Genomic DNA, 25,398 nt, shown 5'->3' with positions numbered 1-25,398 from the left:
GTGAGATTCCGCTGACAAATTATGAGAAAGCAAGTTTTAAGGAAAAATGGAAGTTGCGTTTGCTTTTACGAGCTTTTGCTCTTTTTACTAAGCACAGAAAGTTGCGAATAAGCTACAGTTAGCCAATGGATGATCAAAATAACCGTATACCAGAAATCGATAATGAAGGAAACCATGGCGAAGCTACTGAGAAACCTTCGAGAATTTGTGATCAGGATTCAATCTCAGCAAACGTCAAATGCGAAGAAGATACTTCATCGCGCTCTTCATCGCAGGAGTCGCAATCAAAACCAACACTAGGGAACTCTTCTCAGACCGTGGACCTTGTGGAAATAAGCAGCGATGATGAACTTCAAATTGTGGAAGTGACCATGACAGAAAGCGTCAAAAAAGCTGCTCCGGGCGATGGAACTGATCGTGACCAAAATCCAAGCTCGTCGACGACGACGTCTGGAAGAACAAGTCCAAAAGACATTACATGCTCTGTTTGTCTCAGTGAATATGAGAACAAAGCTTTTGTAGACAAGTGTTTTCGTATCCTTGAAGCTTGTATTTGTTTTCATTGGCTTCTTGCGTAATGCTAGGTTTTACAAAATTAAGTCTTATTCTAAGGTTCCGATTGTTCAAAAGGTGGATTGTCAGGATTTAAACGCAAGTGAATTCTCACCCTTGCTCCAATTAAGAAGTTCTTTTCCGGGTACTCTTGTTGAGGAACTAACGAATACAAGGCCACTCATGTCCACCCCGTCGGACGGCTTTAAAGAAGGAGTCATCTAACAACAGACGCTTTAAAACCCAACATTTCTAAACTTCATTTCGACCAGGAATGGTAGAGGAAGAACCACTATGTAAATCTGCTACCTCTAAATCATTGTTATTTAAGCTTATTTGTTAATATTTATTTTAATATTTTTCTAGAGGATAGTGCTGTCCACCTAATGAACAATGGGGACAAGATTTCTGTCCCATTGTTCCACAATGAGGCAGCAAAACAATGAAGCAAATATGGACTGTCCACTTGCATGCACTTTACCTTAATCATCCATTTAGATGCTTTTTGTTACTTCTGTATATTGCAATGGTCCGAGATAGTCCAGACATGCCCTCTGTGTAAGTCAAGCTTCACTTCTATCATTCATAGTGTCAAATCTATGGACAACTACCAGCAGGTAATTAAGTTCTCACATCTTTATCAAAGATTGCTTGGAGCTCACATCATGTCCCTAGTTCTTGTTGCTGGAATGTTAATTCCTTCAGGTTGAAAATCAAGTAACATTGATTCCAGGGCCTTAATCCTTTATGCCTGGGAGTGACGAAAATCAACTTTCTCCCAACGATATCAATACATAATCAAGAGAACATGTTGTGAGAGAGAATATATAAAGTAATCACTTTATGAAAAACGCTTTGATCTTCAAGAAAATACTCCCAACAAATTCATTAAGGAAATGTATGGAGATCAGTTTTGAGCATTTGTATGTGGATATTAAAGGTTAAGTCAAGTCCAGGCCCAGGAGCGTCAGAAAGAAGGTGCTTTGGGAATGGTCTCAACTCCTTACTCAAGGTCTAGGTTACATAATTTATTGATTACAGAATGTTTGGAAGCATCTATGTCCAGAAATTAAGATGCTGAAAACAGATTTTCACAATATTTTATAAAATGAAATTTTGGCTTGTTTTGAGCTCCTTTTGGAATTGAAAGTATTAAGCCCTGGCAGCTGTTAGCTCTATTAAGTTCCAAGTATTGTCTTATTTCATTTTAGTCTATTTGTTTGTTTGTTTGTTTTTTTTTTTACAGCATTACTTATCAAAACCAGAAGTCAACAGTACGGCAATTCAGCATCAGTCTCAAGGTGATGGAAGACGGTTCCGTTATCGAACAACATTAGCCGATGGGAGTCAGCATCAGCAACAGACTCATAGAAGACAACAGGGAGTGAATGATGCTTGGGCTCAAAGGGAGCAGCGACGGCAGGCTCATTTTTCATTACAGAGAAACAGAGGGGTTATAGCTAGGGAACGGAGAAGGTACATATCTGTACTTCTGTTTTTTTGTCTTTATGTCTTTTCAATATACTCTAGGTACTAGGTCAAACATTCTTCCTTCTTTTGGCTCTTACTTCATGAATAGGACTTAGTTACATGTAACAAAGGGGAACAAGACACCATCAGAATTCTGTATTTCTTCAACCTGGGTTTTTCCTTTTTTCCTTCAACTCTGTTTTGTACATCATTCAAAGTCTCACGATGCATAAAAAGCATTCACTAGTGAGAACTGCTCCTATGAACCTGTATTCAATTGTTTGGCTAACAAGATATTGATCTTATACTATAAAACAAACACAGGACCATTTACAGTGGCAATCTATGGGTGCAAGGAGTAACTCAGACAGGACGACCTCGGCAGAGAGATATTTGTAAGTGAAATTTACCACCAGTATAACAACTACAAAAGAATAGTTCATCAACATGACTCTATATAGTATTTAAGCAAATTTATCACAGTCGCCAATTCCAATATTAGAAATAAATATTACATATTTGTGGTGTATTTTTTCCTAATTAAATTGTTTACATATTCCATAGCTCCGGCATTTTTTCGCGTCAACCCTGCTTGTTCCCATCGTTTGATTCCATGGCTTAACAGAGATCTGAGAGTGTTACTGCACGACGAGGAGAGTCATGTTAATTTTCTTCTTCAGATTATTTTGTCTCTCATCACCAAGTGAGTAATAAATTCTTGGTTCCCTTTCATATGTTTAAGGAATTCTCATAAATATTCCAAGAAAATACAGCTTTTTGTTTCACATTCTTTCTATTCTTAAGACATTAACGTAGTCCAAAAGACTGTAAGCAACTTAGGAAAACCCTTTGACAGCCAAAAGTATGTTGAAATGGTTTCTTTCCATGTGAAAGTGCTGCAAAAAATGTAGAAGGGTACACCAATAATGTTAAGCACAGGGTGCAAATGGACTGTTCAGGATACTGGGCTGCCTGTGGTTAAGGGCTTTTTCTTTTACTGTGCCGCCATTTTGAGTCGGAAGACAGCCCTGGGACTACATCGGTGTCAAAATGACAACTTACATCAAATAACTAAAACCAGTACTTCAAAGATTAGAATTTTTCACTGCATTATTCTTAATTTCAAAGAACCGCTATTCAAGGCCGGTCGGCAGACCGTGGTACTAGATTGAAATTTTACAGGTAACAGAAAACCATTCAAAATATCGCATGAAAAATACAATGGTTACATGACCAAATAATTACAATATTTCACCCGATTAAAAACAGTTCAACTAAAAGTAGTATAATATGGTTATAAAGTAAACGAAACCCAGGATCAGAGGCATTTTGTAAACTGTAATTTTTATCTTGTTTTTTTTTTTCCCAGGGTTGAGCTTACTTCAGAAGACTTTTGTAATCAACTGCGCCCTTTTCTGTTTGACAAAACAGAACATTTTATTCACGAATTTATAAGCTTTGCTCGTTCGCCGTTTGATATCACTGCTTATGATGAGCGTGCGCAGTATAGCTGGCCTAACGAGTCACGTGACCAAGTTAGAGACACGCCCACAGTGTTCAACAGTAGTTCTGCAGGTGTGGATCAATTATCTAACTGTACTTTTTTCTCTTTGTCTTAATGCTTTCTTGAATTGCGCGACTTCGAAAGACGTGCGTCGTCAGTAATGAGGATGCTTGTGTGTATTAGTCAGCGAAAGCTTTCTTTCCTCGTACACAAAATCTCCAACAACAAAAAAAATTGCAGAGAAGCGTAGAACGCTACAATGAATTCAGAGGGTTCTCTCGGAGAATACTTCCAGCAGAGAAACGTATGCTGGACGTCACCCAAAGGTAGAACAACACTACTATAGTGGAACCTCGATTTAACGAAGGACCAAAAGACTGGCAAAATGTTCTCTATACCGAGGTTATTTTTCATATATTTTAATATTACTGGGGTGAAGAAAATCGTTCGTTATACCGAGGGCTTCGGTATATAGAGGTTCGTTATATCGAGGTTCCACTGTTGAAGACACGAGATGTACATGTATTCTCGTCGTGTCAGTCTTGCATACAATATAGTTCCTGTGCAACTATTTCCGCAGCTGCCACTTGCGTGACGAGTTACTGGCTCTTTCGTTGAATGTCAATGTTTGCTGAAGTTTATTCATTTGTTTGTCTTTTCTTTCCGTTGGTTCATTTTTGTCTTCTCTTTGTTCTCGTCATTTAGGTTGGCAAACGCCAGCACCAGGCCCGTCTGGAGTGTCTCTTTTTGACTTGTCCGAAACAGACTGGAACAGAGATTCGCCAGTGTTGCGAATCGACGTCACCAACTGGTCTCCTGATTCATCTCCAGGCCAAGCAGGAAATTTTGAGCCCAGTACAATGGGGACTGTGACCATCTCATCAAGCAACTCTTCCCAGACTGTATCAGTGGAAAATTTAGAAAGCGATGAACGTTCTAATGGTTCCCCCTGTTTTAATGTCGAAAGGAAGAGACGTATTTCGGTCACTGAGACGACAAGCAATGGGGAAAATCGCGGAAAATCGAGAAAAAAGCATAGTAAACACAAACATAAACATAGGCATAAACACAAGCGCAGGCATGAGCGTAACGATTCGCTGAAATATAACAAAAGCAGACGTTCTGACAGCCAGGAAAGACACCCAAGTATGCCAGGTCCAAGCAATCGCGTTTCCGTTGATTCGTCGATAACTGAAATCCCGGTAGATGTCATTATTTTAAGTGATGGCACTGCCTCGCCGGATGTTTTTTATAGTAATAGCAAGTCTAGAAGCATTGATTTCTCAAATTGCCGCGGAAGAAGAAAGCGGAAGTCGTCATCATCGCGGTCTTCGCCAAAAATATCTGCAGGTAAAGGCGAAAGGAGCCTGGGAAGTAGTAATAGACATCGGTCCAGGTCAAGGTCAGAATCAAGGGAGAAAAGAAAAACTAGCCCGCGTGGTGAGAGGTCTTTATCTAGATATTCAGAAGCTTATTCACGACGTGAAAATTCTTGTTCGAGAAAGACAGGGAAAGCTTATCGTCGATCTAGATCTAGGGAGGGTGCTTCGCCCTCACGAGAACAGAGCAAAGAAAGATTTAAGAGGGGGAAGAAATCACGATCACGGTCACGATCGAGACAATCGGATTCAATCTCCCAAAAACGACATCGCTCGAAATGGGAAAGACGTTCTCGGGAGGATTCATCGCATGAACGATCCAACTCTTCAGGCTTTATAAAGAAAAAAATACGAACGAGAAAAACGGAGGTCGCACTCTCGTTCTTCGAGTCGATCACAGTCTCGATCAAAAGGGAAGACAGCTCTGGTCTCTCGAGGAGCGAAATCTAGAACGCGGAGAAAAAGTGACAGGGATCCACATTTACGATCTATATCGCCGTTGCCGATACGGCACGAATCTTCCTCATTTTCACGCGACTCTAGATCGCGTTCTCCAAAGAGAGACTCTCGATCACGATCACGACATCGATCGTCACTGTCTTCATCACGAAATCTTACAGACACTTCACGAGATTCACGTTCTCCGTCACACAAGGCAATTGAATCAAAAGCAAATTCAGCTTCAGAGTCGAACGAGTCAACTGACCAGAGTAATGAGGATATCAGGAAGGAAATTGAAGATTTAGAACTTCGTATTAATGCTGATAAGAAGCGATTGTTAAAACTCCTTATCAAGCAGGAGAGAACGAAAGGCGATGGGATTACAGCCATCAGCGAGGAAACTGAAAGTGCACCGCGTGAAGAAGACCATCTTTGACCTTGATACCTGAGATGACAATCAGCCTAAAACGCAGTAGACTGCGTAGCACAGCAGGCAGTTGAAAGTAATGGGCGCACGGACGAACGGGGCTCGCGTGCCCGCGTTCTCTCTCTTAAGCGCTTGCTAAGCAGGCTAAATACGCAGGTGTTTGTTTCTTGCTCTTCGCGAATTCGTTACGATGTCGCTGAGCGGAGACTCAACCCCTCCCCAGTAACTTACGCGGACGCTGTGCCTCTTCGCTACTGAGAGGAGAAAGACCTGGAACTGAGTTGGTAAAGGACGTTGTCGGAAGAGTTTGAAGATAAAGTCTGGGTTCAAAGTTACGCAGTCTTGTCTCCCTTTGTCTCTTCCTCCTCTATTGAAATTTGAGGATACTGATGATGGTTAAAGACGGACAACTAAAAGCGCCTTACGATGAGCAATAAGCAAGCGACTGGTAATGACAAGAACCATGGGAGACTTTTAACGACTATTTATTTCCTCATGTTAAAAAATAAATCGACAACGAAAATTCATACATTGCTCACTGACAGAAAATGTAGTCATTTTTTTGCATAAAAAATGCACTCTTGTTGTAAAAAATAAATATACAAAAGGTAACAGCATTGAGTATTCTCGTGCGTTTTTTGAAATGTTGAAAAGCCATAAAGTAAATTGACAGAACTCAAATCCAGCTCTCTGTAATGCATGAAATCTCTTTGATTAAAGAAAAATGCAGTATCTATTGAAATCAGAAGTAGAAAGAATGACCCCTGAGGCAAATATAATATCATCAAAATATAAAACAATCTCATCAACTAAAATCAGAGAATAACTGATCCACTAGAAGGCCGTCTACACAACTGACTCGGGAGGATTTTCCTTCCATGCTACGGCATGTATTTCAACCCTTGTTTCTGCACATTTACTGAAAAAAGAGCATAAAAATGGCATTTAATTTTGATAATACGAAACTCGATTTAAGGTTAATCGTGTTCGGATTTTGTGATCTCTGGTAAAACGTCGTGTGTAGCTTGTAACATTTACGTTGACATGCGATCAGGTGGTTCTTTTTCCCTTTTTCTTTGGATGGCGATTTCTCCTTTGCCCCTCGAAGGCTTTAGCGCTCCACCGGAAAAAGAAAACGCCCGCTCGCAGGTTGCAGTAAAGAACGGACTTGTTTGTTGTTATGACTGTTCGAGTGAAGGTGCATTATGGGAAATGTAGAAGTGGCGTATGCGACTCGAAGGGTCTGAAAAACTGCTTAGCTACTGATTGAGCGAAAAATTGTGCACCGGAAGTCGTGTTTAGTCCTTTTCGCGCCTTCGAGTTGTAATTATTTGACGTTGGGTTGTCTGCTCTCTACCTAATATCTTACCTTTGCGGTCTCAAATTGTGACGATTCGCAACTGCATTGAGAACACTTACATCCGCGCGTACGGCTCTCATTAACCGCTGCAGAGTAGAACAAGAAAGATAAGATAAGCAAAGTCCTAAACAAGACCAGAAGCTCGCTCGCATTGAAATGATGCGCCTACAACTCGGCTTTGAGTGCTTAAACTTATTTCGGGAATGACCGAACTTCTCAACATTTGCCTGTCCAAATTTTATCTTGGGATTTGAGCCCCTTAGAAACGGAGAAATATTTTGAATGTAGAATATATTGAAACAAATAGTACAAAAAAAGCTTTGACCTTACCTCTCTGAAAGAGCCCTTATGATGAACTATCTCCGTTATCGCTCGAACGGGAATCGCAACAAACGAACACAGAGCCAACAGCCATGCGACGGCCTGGGCCCAATCAGGGTAGACATACCCATCATAACTGAGTCTTTTCCATTGAGTAATACTTCCCAATAAAATAAGCTGTGATGCAAAAAAGATGGAGAAATATTCAGCCCTTCTCTGAAACGTACTGGTTTTACTTAATACGTCACGAATAAAAGATACCAGACACATCAAAGCTTAACTGTAGTAAATTCGTTCCCAATCCCGACTTTTTCAGATTGAAAAAGATGAAATTTTCGTGATGGCGCGTCTGTTCTCATTAAATTTGCCCGAGGCTTGACTGGGGAAGAGTCAATATTCGCGCATGTGCTCCTCAGTGATTCGCGGCATTAATGTGAGAGGAGACTAGGACTCAGAAAAGGTAAGATGTCTTTCCTTATCCGATATTTTTTCCTTACCGTTCCAACAGCAGGTGTCACATATTTCCAGCAAAATCGAAAATACAAGTTTGGCTTCTTCCCAATCATGGAATAGATGTTATCACAGAACTTATCAGCCCCTATCGAAAAACAAGAGCAGAATTCAGGATCACGTGATACTATCTTTGAGGCACTACGATTGGCCACTTAAGAAACACGAAAGGAACTGGAGCCGAAATGTGTCCGGCAATTGTTTTTGGGATCATCACTGGGGACGCGCTGCTATTGGCCAATGTTTTTACCTGTCACCAGTAACAGTCCCAGAAGTCTTTGCGAAAGTTAACTCGGCCCAGTTTCCCTCTTGTTTCTAAAGTGGCGAATTGACGGTGAAATGGTACCTACCGTATCCCCAGCTGATGGCTAATGCCTCAAAAATGACCACAAAAATCAACGATAAACCAGCGCTTTGGCTGTCAAAGATATTCAACACATAGATTCCACCCTAAATAGAAAATAACAAAAACACTGTGATCGGATCAGATATAGCCTAGGACCAGGCTCTGCTGTGGCGAAAAGGCGTAAAAAAAATCGGTGAGAGAAACGGGCCGAGCGGGAGTCTGGGCCTTGCCTCCCTCTCCAGTCCACCCGCTCGCTTCGCTCGCCGACGTTTTTTTTTTTGCCGTTTCATCCCGTTTTTTGCCTTTTTAAACCCGCCACTGAGCCTGGTCCCCAGCTAGATGAGATAACATAACGGAATACTAGAAACAACTGGCTTATGCTACACATTTGCTGAATTTAAACATGGTAATTACGAGGAAAGCATTTAGTATCACTACTTTGTGACCACGTCTTGCTAAGTCAAGTTATCCCTTTGGAGGATGACACAACTGAAGAAGCAATAACACAAGCAAACAATAGAACAAAAACTATAAACGATCCTCTCCCCTAGCTTCAAAAAGGGCTCTATAAAGGAACCCTTCGTTCATAGCGCCCTACTTCAAAGAATCTCTATGTAAAATTCGCAGCGGTGGGGTTGCTATCCTTGCAAAGTAACGTTACCTGAGTAACACAGGAAAGTCCAATAAGGTAGGATACGAGGCACACGACCAGGAGAACTAATCCCTTGTATGCCCGCAGTTTGCTGAAACTGTCCATTAATGCTGCCATAATTGTGGCCGTGAACACAAACTGTACGTCGTCAAAAGAGCAAGAGCATGAATTAGTGCAGAGACAAGAGGAGAGGGAATAAAAGAGAATGGAAATGGGGAGGGAAGAGAATAGAGGGAGGCCGGGGAGCCGATTACCCGAGGGAGAGGAAAGGGAAGGGGGAAGCAAGATTAGAGAGGATAGCGTGGAGGCGAAAGTTCGAAAGGAAAGAAGAGAGAAAGGTTAGTAGATGGCAAAGGAGGGAGAGGGAAAGAAAACGACGAAAGAGGATCGCTATGAGCGGGTAATAAAATCATATGAAGGGAAGGACAGACTTAGTCTGAAATGTCATACGTCTCCACTCCCTAACCCGTGGGGGCCGCAGTCTCTCTCCCCCGCGCGCCCCACGGGTTAGGGGCGACTATCTTTTTTTTCCTGAAGTACAATACACTTTGTTGTTACTCGCACGTGTGAGTTCTCCCATCATCAAGCGGTAGAATTACGAGTCAACTCACCTGACTTCCGAGTCCAATAGTAAACAGCATAAAGAAAAACAGTACAGCCCAAACTGAGGCACCGGGCATCTGGGCAATGCCTTCTGGGTAGGCCACAAAGCCAATTCCTGGTCCTGCAAGAGTCGGAATCGGGTAATGCTTCATGTTGGTTCAAATGAGAAATATCAAAGGCGCTAAATCGTAATCATGCTCATAATCTCAATAATTATTATAATCTTCACAGAAACATAATCACAGAAACAGAATCAGAAAGGTAATTTGAATCGTTCGTAATTTTAACAAAACCGTTTTGGCAAAATCACGAGCAAATTGCTAGGGAAAGTACGTTTGGAGGCTGAAAAATGCGGGGATTTTATCAAAGGCAAAGCTTCGCTATGTTTAGCACTGTGTAATTCTGGAAATAAAGAGTATTGGGGTTTGTTTACACATATTGCCGCAGATGTTGGAGATTGTCCTTATGTACTAAAACACGGAACAAGGAACACAACGAAACACTCGCGAACACGGAAATGAGCACAACAAACGAAAAAAACATTTGATCACGTACAAATTTGGAGTAATAATCCCGGAGTTCCGAGAGAGTCATGTCTGCTTGACTGTTTTTTTTACCTGAGGAAACAACCTCTGACACGTCTTTCTTCAGTGTGTGGGCCATAAATCCGATGACGCTGAAAATAGGAAATCCGCCGAACAGACTTGTCATGCAGTTGATTGAGGATACAACAACAGCGTCTCTGGGAACAATGAAGCAACGAAACAGTGGTAAATTTACGATGATAATCACCACAATCGTAACTCCCTGAGTTGCGAATGTGAGCTATAAAACATCGTTAAGGTTAATTGCTACTCCACGACAGTTTGCAGATGGGTGTCGCACTTGGACAAAGACTCTAATTAAAGGTTTTATTTTATATGATTAATGAAATGTCTACGCATACCACAGCTTAGTTGACGTCTTTAGAACTTAGAAATAGGCAGATTTAGCAAAGACACGACGTAACGACAGTGACGACGGCGCGCGCAAATAAAAAAATTGGCTTCACTAATGGCAGATTGGCAGAGCGACAAATTGAGCACCGGAAGTCGTGTTCAGTCCTTTCCGCGCACTTCCTCAACTAACTTGCCCGTTCTGTTGCTAAATTACTCCAATAGCTCTTGTAATGGGCAGGAGCCGGGGTCACTTTTGCACGGTGCTATGGATGAGAGATCTCTTAAAAGAGATCTGAGAACTAGGGGCGGATGTCCGGGGGGCGGTGGGGGTGAGGAAGGGGGTCGCTGGGTATCCGTGTACCCCGCTTCTTACCTTAGATACACTCTCCTTTTCTTACCTAATCCTTGATATACCCCTAATAATGTTGTGAGGAAACACCCAGCGTTACCGTAAAGAATGTAGTGGGACACCCGTTGATCGATTGTTTGATGGTGTGTTGTTACCTTTCACAATTGTTGTTAAATTTGTTGTAGCTGGCAAACGTAACCAGACCTCCGAGACCAACGCTGAGTGAGAAAAAAATCTGTGATGCAGCATCGATCCAAACCTAAAATACAACAGGAATTTTGTTTACGTCAAAAAAGGCAACATGACAGTGTTGCTTTGCAAGTGATCTGACTCATGGTTTGCAACCACGTGACAAGGCGGCCATGTTGGTACTCACGAGAGCGATTAGAACACGCTACATGTAGATGCGTCTTTGTTGAAAACGGAGAAAAAAATCTCTATTTTAAAAAATACCGGATAGGTGTTGACGGGACCTAAATGTCTTTTTTCTCGAAAAAATTACATGAAAAAAAGGAGTTCAGAAGGAGAGAAATGCTTTTGTTCTTTACAATTAAAATGGCCGCCATGATGTCACGTGCAAACCAGCAATTACGTCAGTAAAAAAAATGCAATTTATTTGAGAGTGAATGTATTTAGCACGAAAGTACTAATGGGAGACACTATTTTTGCCTCTCCAACTGGAGACGGGACCGGCATTTTACCAGTTCATCCGAGCCACGCGAAGGGTTAGCTTAGCCGTTTGTAGTGCAAAGAGAATACCTTCATTACACAGTTATTTTAAGACCCTGAGTGTTGGTCCGGCCCCGGCGATCGAACCCGCGACTTCCCCCTCTGCATTCAAGCGCGCTACCAACTGAGCTAATCCTGCCGCAGTTAAGTAAGCAGACAAACGCTTTATACCTGTGGTTCCAAGAGCTTGTTGAAGTCAGGTTTAAGATAAAACATGATTCCGTCGACTGCGCCCGGGAGGGTGACTCCTCTGATGAGCAGGGACAGAAGTATAACGTACGGGAAGATGGCGGTGAAATACGCAACCTGATAATAAAAGAGAATAACACGAAACTTTGCCGTTTGTGTAAGCTTTCTAACTCGGAAACAGCCTTGTCAGTTATAACCCTACCGGCGGCTAACTTGAGTGCTGTTACGACATTTATTTCTTTTAAAACAAACAAGACTAGATTCAGTTTATCATAGAGCGATTTTACTTGACCCGTGAAACAGTTAGTAATAACTAGTGCAAAAAAGCTACAAATAAACAAAAGAAGACAATTGACTATTTTCCAATTCCCCATAATACACTCTGTCTGCCCCCCAAATTTTGCATAACTTATTGTCTTAAAATGCTCTTGGGAAAATGCAATACTCCCAGGAACATTTAAAAACAATGGTTTATGGAAAATTTGGGGGGCAAACAGAGTGTATTATGGGGAATTGGAAAATAGAGAATAGAATTAGTGCATAATGGTGCGTACTGTTCTACTACCTATTTCATGGGGAAAGTAAAATCACTCTAACAACTGCACTATACAACTGCAAATGTGATTATAAAGAACCAAGATTACTGAAATGGCTATGAATGCGCATGAATAGATAAGAGCTGGTAAGCTTAAAAATGGAATTAACAGGATTTATTTCTAATTGACTTTGCAACGACAATTTTTGGCTAAAAGGAGAAAGGAGGGCGCTTAATCAAGGGGGCACTTATTGAGTAATTTTCCTCCTGTTGTTACAGTCCAGCGTACCGTATTCCCATTGTACACTTTCCCCCACAGCAGTGTATTGGTATAAATATTAAAATTAAAGCTTAAAAAGTTATATTGACAAAGTTGCAATATAAAAAGGTTTTACCTGTTTTCCTACCATTGACAAGGGATGGGAGGGAGGGAGCGCTTACTTAAGAGGGATACTTGTTTGATATTTGACCTGGGGAGTAGGCGCTTATTCGGGGGAGGGCGCGTATTAGAGCGTGGGCGCTTAATCGAGGAAATACATTATGTGTTGTTTGATTTGAATCTGATTGTCCTTCCTTATAAAAGGAAGATAACCAAATTCAAGTCAAACGACACATACTCTCCCTGGTAGGTGTAACTTGTTTTGCAGCTTTTTTAATAATGTGCACGCAACTTTTTAATCAGCTGGAATTGAAATTTCTTTAAAATGAAATTGCCATCCCTTTTAAGTTACAGCTTATACGATTCCAGAAGAAACCGTTACGCTTGAAGTACTACAGTTTACACTGCATTAGTATATGTGTAAGGTGGGCCTGGTTTCTTCTTACTTTGCCAGATGACTTAATTCCTTTGTACAAGCAAAAATACACAACAGCCCAGGCGATCAGCAAAGTCGTGGCCAGTGGCAAACGGATTTCACCCGGTTCATCAATTCCATTTGAAATTGCGAGAATATATCGTCTGAAAAAGAAAAAACCGAAACGTAAATGTGCAAATGATTCGCAGCGTACGCGACGTCTCGGCGTCTGGAGAGGCGGGATCCAGAGGACGGCTTGTTCCAGCCATGCACGAAAAGATTCGTATCTGCTATGACAGTCATCTACATGACTATTAAGCGAATGGCAAAGTTTATCAAAATATGCGTGTAAAAAAAAGGAAAACCAGACGCTTCGAGGGTGCTCCCTCTTCTTCCGTGGTTCAAAAGTAACTGAAAATGCACGCGTAATGTAACGTTCAGATAAAATTCAACAACAAAGACGTGACGTTAGGTGCGCGCGCTGACTTCGAGAGGTTCAAATAAAATTAACTTCGCCATTCACTCGATTATTCCCGTTGCACAATTTGAAGAATTATAGTACAGACAACACACTTAAAATTTACCCATCATCAATTTACCAACGTCAATTTATTACTCATTTGTGGTAAACGTTTTTGATATGCTGTTTTGGAACGAAAATGATCATGAATGAATGAATGAATGTTTTTACAGACCTTTAGCATCAGTTTTTTCATGGAAAACCGCTCTAATAGCTCTAAGTTGACGCTTACGGCAAAGTTCTCTCTCCCACACCCAAGGCTCTGATTTAACACGGTTGAACACATAGAAAAACGTTTCACTTACTCCCAGAATTCCTCACTAGGGGAGGTGAGTTGCATGGTACAGTTCAGCGGTCTTCCCATAGCCGTGCAATTGTAGGTGAAATTGCCCCAACCTTCTTCACTACAAAGAAAAGAAAAAATGAAGAAAAACGATAGAATCGCCACAGCTAGTGTTTTGTTGATTACCATATCATTCGATTATGTTAAAAATGTAACTTGAAGCAGCAACGGATTTGCAATTAGCGAGTACCTCGTCTTGCATCGTAGCTACGGCGTTGTTAAGAAAATATATTATTAGCATTAAACTTATCTAACTGTTTTGAGATTGTGACACTTTTAACCAGTTAGCAAGACTGACTGATGAACCTGTGTTCCCAACTAACTGAAAAAATTTTCCAGCGAATTGGAATTTGGGCATGTTGGTTTTGAAGGAGAGGGGAAAACCGTAGTACCCGGAGGAAAACATTTTGAAGCAGAGAGGAGAACGAACATTAAATTGAGATAAGACTAACCCATATGCTGCGTCGTACACGAACCCAGGCCATATTGGTGTAACGCGAGTGCTCTCTTGTTTTGTGTCTAGGCTAATTATTTTACCTGCAAAATGCTGTGTTCCATTCGTTGCCGCACGATTTCCAAGCAACTTCCGGTGAAAACGAGTGGTAAAGATATAATAGGCTCCACGCAATCACCACATTGTAATATACTGATATCAAAAATGAAGTTATAACCATAGCCACACCAAGACCTGTCAAACGGAAGAGTTTTAAAAAAATGATTTATTTACTAAATTGTGCCCTGGAACGTAAGAACTCAAAAAAGATCGAAAATAACATGAAGAAAGCAAACTATAGAAAAGTACAGTTTGTTATCGTATTCCAGCGTCAGCGTGTTGCAGCACCAGCGTCAAAAGCCGTTTTAAGATGATTTTATTCTTCTATTTTGCATAATTTTAACAGAGGCAGCTAAGAACATATCACACCTGGCTGAGTTTAAATTAACAACACATGACGCAGTTAACTAAAGCTATGACGTACCCTTCAGTACAGGACAAACCACTGCCCAAGCTTTGATGGCACCGAGGCTCAGATACTGTCCGAGGGCCAGTTCAAGGTAGAAGAGTGGAATACCACAGGTTATTAACGTTAGGAAATACGGGATGAGAAAAGAAGCTGTGAATATAAGAAAATTTTAAAACATATATAAGCTAATGGCCAGTATGAATGAAGCGGACCTGTTTTAATTTTTGTTTTTTGTTTTTTTGGAATATGTACTAGGATTTTAGGATTTTGTTGAGTCAATGTTATGCGCAGATGAAAATTTCTTTCCCTGGATTGATATTTGCGCAATACAAAAAAAAAAAAAAAAAAAAATTTACCCTAACTGGAAACGTCAGAAAAAATCTCAAATTCAATGTTGCAATATACTTAAAAGTAAAGAGTACAAAGTGGAAGCACATCTAAAGTATAATAAACAGCACCACAGGAAACGTACTGCTCAGTAGCTTTTATCTGAATGATCACACTTTCGGATTTCGTCCACGGTCTCAATAGTTAGAACCACCTTGTACAGCATAATAAACAGTACCACAGGAAAGTACTGCTCAATGGCTTTCATTTGAATGGTCACACTTTAGCATTTCTTCCACAGACTCAAAATGTTAGAATGAACAGTCGTGCAACATAAAGTACTGCCCAATAACTCTCATTTGAAAGGTCACATTCAGTTAGGTTTTTCATCCGCAGACCACAAAACTCTGACAAGTTCTTTTATGACACCCTGTGTTTCAATCCGGGGGTAATTTTTAAAACTATCCGTAAACGAGTATATTAGAAAGATAACAGAATTACCTCCTCCGTTCTTGTAACAAAGATAAGGAAATCTCCAGATATTTCCAAGCCCAACGGCATAACCAATGCACGACATGATGAAGTCGGCTTTTGCAGTCCACTTTTCGCGTTCCTCGCTCACATTGGAGCTTTTACGCGCCGCTTCGGTAGCGGGGTGAACTTTGTTTGACATGTCTTAACTTTGAAGTAACAGTTTCTCTTTACGTATCATTGAAATCCATGACAATATTTTCCTTTCCGAATGAATCAACCTCTATCTCGAAAGATATTGATAAACGCTGCTGAAATCATAAAGCTTAATGAGGTAATTAACTTCCCACGTTCCTAGCGCGCGCATCGGTATGGCTCTAATTGAATTGATGAAGCAATTTGTTGAATTAGACAGTATTTTCCATTATTCCATGAAACATTGACTTTTCTTAGTCCCAACTCGAGAAAGTGGTAGTTTGATATCTCTTAATCAATCTTATTAAACAAACAAATTAACAACAACAATGAACGAAGGACACTAAAATGGCAAAAAGGTCTCACTTTTACTTTCAGGAATTACCATAAAGTCTTTTTGCAGAAGTTTTTCAATGAAATTAAATAAAATATTATACAAACTTAATCCATAAATGAATAATATTAGAACGTGCAGCTAAGCGAGTGCGAAGTTAGCCTGAGTATCAGGCCTTCCTAAGGGTGATACTCAGGCTAGTGCGAGGTTCGATCATTGACTGAAAACTTTTCGGCACGCGAGTAGCAAAACCGATTACTCTTAACAACTTTAACAAATTGGCAAACTCGCACATGTTGACCACTTCTGACACAGGCGTTTCACACTTCACGGAACATCTGCGTTCTAAAAACGGCTTTCCTTAAAGTTTGTCTTGCGAAAAAAAAAATCATTTTAAGAAGAGCCGGTGCGAATGTGAAAGGCTAGATTTTGTGAGGATAAAAATAAAATTTTTTATTTAGAGTAAATTTTTTAAATACGTTGTTAAGTTTATTTAAAAATAATTATTTAATAAATTCTTAAAGTATTTTTTCATTATAGAGCGACATCAACTAAAAACGTACCAAATATGTCACCATTTCCTTTTTTACAATATCTAAACAATTTCTCAGGCACTAATTGGTCTATATAGGTCTGTGCAACTTTTTTTGTATCATATATTAAAACTATCTCAATACTATTTTAAATAATCAGTCAACGCTTATTTATAACATGTGGACAAATTATGCTTATACAAAAATTATTGATAGTTATCCAATTAACTTAATATTTAAAAAGCATTGATTAGTAAAAACCTCAGGTTCTTTAAAAATTTAGTTAAAACACTTGTCAAAGACTGATGAAATAAAATTAGCCTTCTTTGCGTTCTTTCAGTTTACGAGTTAGCTTCATTGCTCCCCTTGCAATTTTTGTAAACCAGTACAAGTTGATTGAATCCAGTACAATGCAGGTAGAAATCCAGTAGAAACTAATAAGTGCTCCCAAGTCTTTCTGTTGCCGAGATCCCCAGACTGAATAACACTTGTAGTAGTATAGTGGCATGATTGCTATACGACACAGGAAAAATGATGCTCCCATGATATACCCATTTACAACAAAGCCACGAGATAATCTGGAATAACCAATAGCATCAAAGAACCACCTAGAAGAAATAAGGCACAGTAATTAAATTTCTTTACATAATACAGTTGAACCTCTCGACAACGTCCACCTTGGTGTCAGATCAAAGTGGCCATTGTAGAGAGGTGACCGTTGTAGAGAGGTTTGAACAAGAGTCAATGAATGGACTGTCCAACCAAAAGAGTGGCAGTTGTAGAGAGGTGGCCGTTAGTGGAAGTTTAACTGTATTTATACAGTCAACTCCATTAATTTTACTGTAGACACTCAGGACCATGAGTTAGTGACCTCAGTAGTCAAACTCTCTAATAGCAGGAGTAAAATTCAGTTTTGCTGGCTTTTAGCTACTGTCCATATTGGGATGTCTGGCGGGGTGTCCACAAGGCAAAGGTTGTCTGTGTCATATGTAGATTTAGAGGGGGAGGAGTGGGTGAGGGCCACACCCCACTTTTGTCTATGAAAAATTAATTTTTTATAACTAATTTATTAATAAATTTTTTATTCATTATTATTGATTAAAATTAATCATTTTTTTCATTAATTAATTTAATGTTTTTTGTCTGGCATTTTTGTTTTCTTTTTAGAATTTTCTCTCAGACTTTCAGAGCCTTAATTTGTGGGCACAAATTCTCAGACCCAGAATTTTGTAAGAACAAAATAGTTTCTCCATGTCCTTTAACTTTTGAGATCACATGCCTTTACAGCTTTTATTTCATATGTGGGCATTGGAAACAAAAGCTGGAAATTAAGGCATTTGCTCTTGCAGGCTACATGGAGGGGGCACTATCTGTGCCCTATAGACCCCTTCTCACTAGATTTTCCAGATCTGCCCCTGATTATTAATAATAACTATAAGAAAGTCTCAGTTTATACTGGAAAGAAAGGATATTGTGACAAGCATGGCAGCTTTCATAGTCAATGGAATTGGTTGTATTTATGTTATTCTGTTGTTATGTTGAGTTCTAATAAACAGGGGTCAATTTAATAAAGCTGTTACAAGTATAACCTTTGATCCAGGGTCTGAACACAATAGCTACACTTGTAAATTACACTTGTAAAAGTTTTATCAATTTGACCCCTGGTACTTGTTTTAGTCTATGTACTATACAGCACTAACCTCTGATTAACAAACACCGTGGAAATCTCAGCAAGTTGTCGTACATTAGCAAAATAAGGCAGGGAACCATAAACCTGTCAAAACATGGAATAGATTTTGCATTGATGGTAAAATCCTTCAATTTTGTAAAAGAATTTCAATAAGAGACTATATTTCATTTTCAAAATAACCAGCCTGGCTGGTATTAGTTCTGACTTTTGGAAAGTACCCTTAGTTTTGATATTGGCGCAGTTTTGATCCAAAAATGTGGACGTCATCTCGGCATACACTGTAACTCCTTTACTGTACTCACCACAACAAAATAGTAGGCCCATATAGCCATCACATGATGTGTCACAGTGAACAAATCTCCAATAAGCTTATATGATAGCATTATAATCAGAAAGTCTGAAAAAAGATGAACATGAAATAATCAGTTTTTTTATTGAAGAGTAGACTAGCTTTCTTTGACATTATAATTAAGATGTGCTACTTGATTAACGCCTTTCAATTGTCATGTATTTGGTCCTAAGAGGTCAGTCTGGGGAGCAACTGAGGCCCTTATAAATGTCTGGTAGTTACTTGTACCTGCTGAGATGTAGCCCAATGTGATTGCAATTCCTATTCTCACAAATACAGCATCACTCCTAAAATGTCAAAGAGATATTTATTAGCATCAAATACATTACTAAAGTAACAGCTGTGAAGCATTATAAGCAAATAAAAAAAGGAATGACTGTTTTTTAAAAAACTCACGCAATAGGATTTGAAGTTGTTTCTGCATCAAAGAAAAAACAATACAAACTGACGATGCTGACGATTATGGCATGCAGGTTTGAACCAATCCTGTAAGACATGAGAATTATTATTGTAATCAGTTTTTAGGCTAAAGGAAATTGGATTAGAAAGAAAAATTATTCTTTGGATGCACAAGTGGGATCCACACCTTAATCTAGATCTTGTTGAATTAGGAAGCAGGAGCCAGGGAGGGGTGGGGGGTTGTTCTTCAAATTGTTTTCCTGACCCTGTAGGCATTGTTTTGCAATTTTTTTAAAAATAGGGTGGTTGCTAGGACCCCTCCCTAAGATCCAATCCACCACTAGGATGGTGGGAAACAGGTGGTGGGAGGGGAGGTAGTAACTTGGTCAGATGTCTCTGCTCCTTGACATCACTTGCTATTGACGGGATCGAAAATTTCCAGAGAATAGGCGAGAAAATGGAACTTGTTGTTATGCAGGACAGGGGTTAACACGTCGATCCTTCAAGAGACCCAGGGTAAGTCTTTAGGGTTTGGAGGAAAAAAGCCAGAAAACTTTTGTCATGCCTCTTCTCCTGACCCAACTGACTGCCCCTAGGTCTCTGAGGATGGGGTAAACAAGGGACATATTTCCATATGATTTTCACAGTTAACAAGTGGAGGGAGACAGGGGGGCGGGAGCCCGGGAGAACAGGGGGCGGGAGGGGTACGGGAGACGGGAGAAGAAAGGGCGGGAACCGGGATCTCTATGATGGCGGGAAGCGGGAGAGAAATTCCAAAAGGCAAGCTTTCGTTAATTGTTACTGCTCATCATCCAGTCAAAGAAACAAACCCAACAACGTTTCTTGACTTCCATTTAACGTTCTCCGAGGCCCTAAATCAAAATTTTAATGCGAGAAAAGTCAAAAAACGTAAATTCGCACTCGGGATAGAAAAAAGAGCATTACTTCCGGTGAAATTGGAAACCTTTCCAAGTCGGTTACATCATAGGTCACGAGTCCACATGAATGAGGTGGCGTGACACATGTACACGTGTGTCGACTGTGTAAGTCGTGTCAATGTCTCGTCTGTTTGACCTGTCTCGCAGGTAAAATGTCATCAAAGACCATTTTAATCGGTCTAAGTATTTCTAGGTTAGTGAAAACTCAGTTTAACTAAGAAAACTGACATGTAACAATTTTCATCTTTGGCAAATTACCCTACAGCTTTAACACTAAACCCGGGCTTCTGATCTTTTTAATTTACATGATGACGGGAAAAATACAATAAAGGGCGGGAGTTGGGAGACAAAGGAACAAAAAGGTACGGGAGGCGGGAGAACAGGGTACGGGAAGCGGGAGGTTGTCAGCCCCCTGTTCCCCCCCCACTAACAAGCGAGTACGCAAAGAAACAATATGTTGTTTTGAATATTGTTGTGTCCTATGTCTAGAAACTTCACTTTTCCTGATCCTCTGTCAATATCAGGACCAAAGTTTCCAGAAGGGTAGGAAGAACATGAATCATTGTTCTGAAGGGAGGGGAGGGGTCTTCAAGGAACTCCCCTCTGTGGATTTTTTCTGGAGATGCAAACGTAATTGTGCTGATTAATTACCTTGTGTTCCAATCAATCCTCTTGGCTACAGGAAGCTTTTGGTAGCCTGGGATAACTAGTGATGAAAATCTTGGACTTATAAAGTAGAACAGAAATAGGCAAGATGAAAAGCTAGCCACAGCTGTGGCTACATAGAGGTTGCAGTCTTTTTGTTTCAGGAATAGCTCTTCAATAGCTGGAAGGAGAAAGTATCACCATTAGTTTTCTTTACCACTCAGCTATTATTAGAACAGTGTACTAAAATAGGTATTTTGAAAAAAAAAAAAAACAACAACATATTGCCAGAAGGTTAGGTCGAAGAGACCAGAAATTCATAACTACAATCCTCCCCACTCCCCCGCCCCCTCACCACCCATACCCCCTTCCCTGCCAAGTTTTTTTGGCAAGTTTAATAGTACCAAATTTAGGTTTTAATCCATGCAGCCCGATCCAAATACATTACTTCCGAGTTTATAAATATTCTCAGCCAAGAAAAAGGCCAACACACATGAGATAATCTCATATATCAAGAAGCCTACTCATGACGAAACTTACACGCGCGTGTGACGCAAAACAACAATTTTATTTTTCAAACCACTTACCAGATTTACTCATCGTTGTCAAATTCCACCTAATCACCTAAGTACCGTCAAGGAAGTTGGAATGTAAGTTCTTTCAAGTCAAAACAAAGGCAACTCCAAGAACAATACGATCGCTGTCACGTGTCACGCCAGGTAATAATTGAGCCGCCACGTCCATGATCCAGTTGTAAAATCACAAAATTTGTGCGTGCGCTTATATTAAAATAAGATTGCGCTGATCACGCTAGCAAGGCTGTGTTCTCTCCTATTTTTGTGAACATCATGGATATTTGTAGCGCGATTTTCTCTGTCTTTGCAGTTGTTCTTTTGTTAGCACTTGTAGTTATTGTACGAAGTGTGTACGTTTTGAAGAGAAGAGGAAATAATGTGGCATTGGACAAGAGAAAACCCGTGAAGGTGATGGTTGTCGCAGGCTCAGGTTCGTCTTCTCGATCTAATATTAAAAATTCTTCGATTTGGATAGCCAAACAGACACGTTTGTGGAGTAATCATCGAAAATGCCTCTTGCCTTTGTCTTGACTGAAACAGTAAGCAAAGGCTAGTGAAGGCTTGCAATAATCAACAGCTCGATGTTGTTTGCGGGAGGGGGGGTGGGGGTGGCGGGGGAAGGGGTTGGGTGTAAGGTGGGAGAGTGGTAGTGGTAATGAAGTTGTGTAACTTACTTGTTCTCAGACCACAATACACTGAATTTCATATTCCCTGCCTGTTCTGTCTCTAAATGGCAATTTCTTTTTTTCTTATTGTTTTAGAGATAGGCTCTCAGTCATTTTTATTATTGGCTAGCAAGTTTTAGGTCTGAGCATATAAAAAGCACTATTTTCAGATTATAACAGGCTAAGAACATACCACAGGGCTGCTAAAAGGATGTTCCCCTGCCTCTCTCTATCACTTCCCCCTCCTCCTCCACTTGGAGAAATCATGACCCCCCCACCCCCTTCCCCACACACACACACACACACACACACACACACACACACACACACACAGTTCCTCACCTGAATGATCAGAGTTAGAAATATTATTGTAGGCTTTATTGGATTCAGTGAAACACCTACTATACTTGTGAGAATTAAACAATACTGATGTAATGTGTTTTTAATATATTTTGTTTTCTTAAAGGAGGGCACACAACTGAAATGATGAGACTTCTAGGGTCACTTTCTTCTTATTACCAGCCCCGCATTTATATCGTCGCTGAAACTGATAAAATGAGTGTTGAAAAAATTACTACTTTTGAAAAGGAGAAAACAAACAGAGGAGGTTCTGAGGTAGGTATTGATAAATCAGTGTAAGAAAGTAAGGTATTGATTTTATTTATTCAATTTTATTAGCATTTCCTTATGTGACTTGGAAAACACAACTTGTGTTGATTACTTTACCCCTGAAACAATCCCTTTCTTCTGAAGTGCCCTATGTTTGAGGAGATAAATTACAACCGACCCAGGTCTGTATCCTGATTTGTTGGATGAATGAAGGTGTGACTGAATTACTATCCCTTTTTACAACTGGTTACTAACCTTCTAAGGAGTAGTATTTGGTTGTACACGACAACCATACCGTAACTAACTTTATCAATGATGGATTAAAACTAGGTTGGCTAGAAGGGTCCCTACCCTACCCTTATCACTAGGTCTAGATGTTTTACTGTTTATAAATACTTAACTCACATCTTAATTGAGATACCCATTAGGACTTAAACGGTTGTAACTGAATTGAAAAATGAGAAATACTGCTTTTTGACGCCAAGAGTTTTTTCAGTTGCATTGCAATACTAAGTGATACTAAGTTGTCAAAATGATAAAAAATAATATCAAAAATTTATGCAATGTACATGTTATGATAGTCAAAATTTTGAAAATTAATCGGTGCCCATTCTTTTTCAGTTTAAGGTTCTTAGAATTCCTCGCAGCAGAGAAGTACGTCAATCATGGCTTTCAACAATCTTTACAACATTGAATGCAATTATCTTTTCTTTTCCTGTTGTATTTCGGGAGAAACCAGATTTGGTAAGAACTGTTCCTACAATTGAAAGAAGATCATTCTTGGAGTATAAAAAGCCACATAACCATACTTTAACTCTGCTTTTTAAATTTCTCTCTAGCTTCTTTGTAATGGTCCTGGCACATGCATTCCAATATTTTTAGCAGCTTTTGCCCTGAAGGTAAGATACGTTGGTTATTATTATTATTATCAGTGTTATTTGTATATATATCATAAATAAAACCACATCATCATTGATAAAGTTTACACTAGTGGTAGGTTGGTTGGTTTTATCGTTTTCATTTTTCCGTTTTACTGTAAATGGTATTCTTAAGCCACTCCTTATGGAAGCTACTTTATGCTTATGCACTTTTTTCAACAATTTTATTGAACTTGATGATTAGTGTGTATTGTGTCTTTGGTTAGCTTTGGTTTATTTTTCCTTGTGCTACAGAAACATCTGAAGTGGTGGCTTAACTCTTGAAGCCCTATTATATACATACAAATTCTCCAGACTAATCTCTATACAGTTCCTCCAAGAATAACTTGAAAGAATTTGAACAAAGATCAAACATTTTCCCTTTGGTGATCATTATTATAACCTGTTTTCTTCAATTACATTGGTATTTTAAATGAATATGATGATTGTCTTAGTGGTAATTGCAATTTAAGCAACTGAAAAATTAATAAACCCTTGGGTTTAAATCCTGTTGAAGTCCTGAAATTTTTTTCAGGTTTATTTGCAATTGCTTCAATTGCCATTACCACTACGATGATCAAATCTTCATTTAAAATATCAATGTAATTGAAGAAAATAGGTTACAATAAATATATAAAAAATAAAAATTACCACTGCAACGATCATATCTGCATTTATAATTTGTATTTCCGCAGTTCACATTATCTTCATTTTACATTTATGTTGGTAGGAGGAATATTGATGTTGGCCTTTTTGGAACTTAAAGGCTTAAATTCTGAATCCTTAATAGGTGTACCCCTTTTGGACATAACCTTCCCAAATTAGGCGATAATAAGAAGTTCCCCCCCACATCATGGGAGGGGTGGTGGGGCAGGGTAAAGAGTAAGACACCTTGTAGAACAACACGTGTTAACTAATATTATCATATAATTTCTCTTCTTCAGGTCACTGGTGTAAGGGATGTAATCATAGTATTTGTGGAAAGTATTTGCCGGGTAAAGACATTATCATTATCAGGGAAAATTATGTATCACTTTGCTGATCACTTTCTAGTTCAATGGAAACAACTTCAAGTGAAATTCCCAAAGGCGATATACCTTGGGAGACTTGTGTGATAAGATATTTGACTATTTAAGGATTTTTTAATAAAACACTCATTCCTGTGCAATGGAGTAGTCATTAGTATACCCCCCCCCCCTTCCACTGCATTTTTCTGCTGTGCCTTGCTTTCATCAAAAACTTGAGAACTGGCATCTGCATTCAACCACTGATGACCATGTATGTGTTCCAGAATTATTTTGCATCCTTGTCAACTTTTTCTATTGTAAAATGAACACTTTTCTAAACAAACATACGGGCTTTTTACCCTGAATCTCTTTAGCAAGCATCTCTGTAAGATGGACTTAAAGTGCTAAAAACGTTGGTGCTTGTCATTGCAAAGGGAGCTGGTTGTGCTTTAGTGCAAGGCACTTACTTTGCCTAGATTGTAACCTAAAAACAATAATATGCATTTAGTAGAAAAAGAAATCGCCAGTTATTAAACTAGATTGATTGTTTCTAGAGTAATGCCCTATGAAGAAAATAGTGTTTCAGAGCTTCCAGGGGGATGTCCCAAGATGCCCCTCCCTCGCAGTTTGTGCCCCAGGGGCAGATTTTACCTTGCATATGATGAGAATATGGCCATGGTTCTGGCTGACTATGTAGTGCATGAAACCATCAACTTATTAATGACAGGCAAAATAATAGAAGACAGTAAAAGCTTTGATTGAGCAAACAGGATTATTTGTTTTGCTTTTATTTGGCAAACTTTAACCCTTCTAATTAACT

At 39.5% G+C, this 25,398-nt stretch overlaps 3 protein-coding genes and 1 pseudogene across 3 annotated transcripts; 2 read left to right on the top strand and 2 right to left on the bottom strand.

Moving 5' to 3' along the window:
- Positions 1 to 73: 73 nt before the first annotated feature.
- Positions 74 to 6,496, top strand: LOC140921257 (uncharacterized; annotated as a pseudogene).
- A 1,709-nt stretch (positions 6,497 to 8,205) lies between these two features.
- On the bottom strand, positions 8,206 to 16,216 carry LOC140921258 (sodium- and chloride-dependent GABA transporter 1-like). Its single transcript, XM_073371244.1, has 11 exons — positions 15,753 to 16,216; positions 14,940 to 15,074; positions 14,500 to 14,650; positions 13,925 to 14,023; positions 13,131 to 13,263; positions 11,753 to 11,887; positions 11,008 to 11,111; positions 10,183 to 10,307; positions 9,574 to 9,686; positions 8,972 to 9,100; positions 8,206 to 8,414 (listed from the first exon to the last, which is right to left on the bottom strand). The coding sequence occupies exons 1-11, from the start codon at positions 15,922 to 15,924 to the stop codon at positions 8,280 to 8,282; spliced, it is 1,431 nt and encodes a 476-aa protein (XP_073227345.1). The 5' UTR covers positions 15,925 to 16,216; the 3' UTR covers positions 8,206 to 8,279.
- A 529-nt stretch (positions 16,217 to 16,745) lies between these two features.
- On the bottom strand, positions 16,746 to 21,405 carry LOC140921841 (TLC domain-containing protein 4-like). Its single transcript, XM_073371841.1, has 7 exons — positions 21,393 to 21,405; positions 20,812 to 20,986; positions 19,220 to 19,309; positions 19,052 to 19,110; positions 18,777 to 18,871; positions 18,485 to 18,558; positions 16,746 to 17,392 (listed from the first exon to the last, which is right to left on the bottom strand). The coding sequence occupies exons 1-7, from the start codon at positions 21,403 to 21,405 to the stop codon at positions 17,101 to 17,103; spliced, it is 798 nt and encodes a 265-aa protein (XP_073227942.1). The 3' UTR covers positions 16,746 to 17,100.
- Positions 21,406 to 21,610: 205 nt separating this feature from the next.
- On the top strand, positions 21,611 to 24,783 carry LOC140921539 (UDP-N-acetylglucosamine transferase subunit ALG14-like). Its single transcript, XM_073371544.1, has 5 exons — positions 21,611 to 21,810; positions 22,512 to 22,660; positions 23,276 to 23,398; positions 23,494 to 23,553; positions 24,516 to 24,783. The coding sequence occupies exons 1-5, from the start codon at positions 21,654 to 21,656 to the stop codon at positions 24,684 to 24,686; spliced, it is 660 nt and encodes a 219-aa protein (XP_073227645.1). The 5' UTR covers positions 21,611 to 21,653; the 3' UTR covers positions 24,687 to 24,783.
- The last annotated feature ends 615 nt before the right edge of the window (positions 24,784 to 25,398 follow it).

This window comes from Porites lutea, chromosome 12 (assembly GCF_958299795.1).
Source record: "Porites lutea chromosome 12, jaPorLute2.1, whole genome shotgun sequence".
NCBI lineage: Eukaryota > Metazoa > Cnidaria > Anthozoa > Scleractinia > Poritidae > Porites > Porites lutea.
The sequence above is the reverse complement of the archived record's forward strand: the minus strand, read 5'-3'. Positions and strand labels throughout refer to the sequence as shown.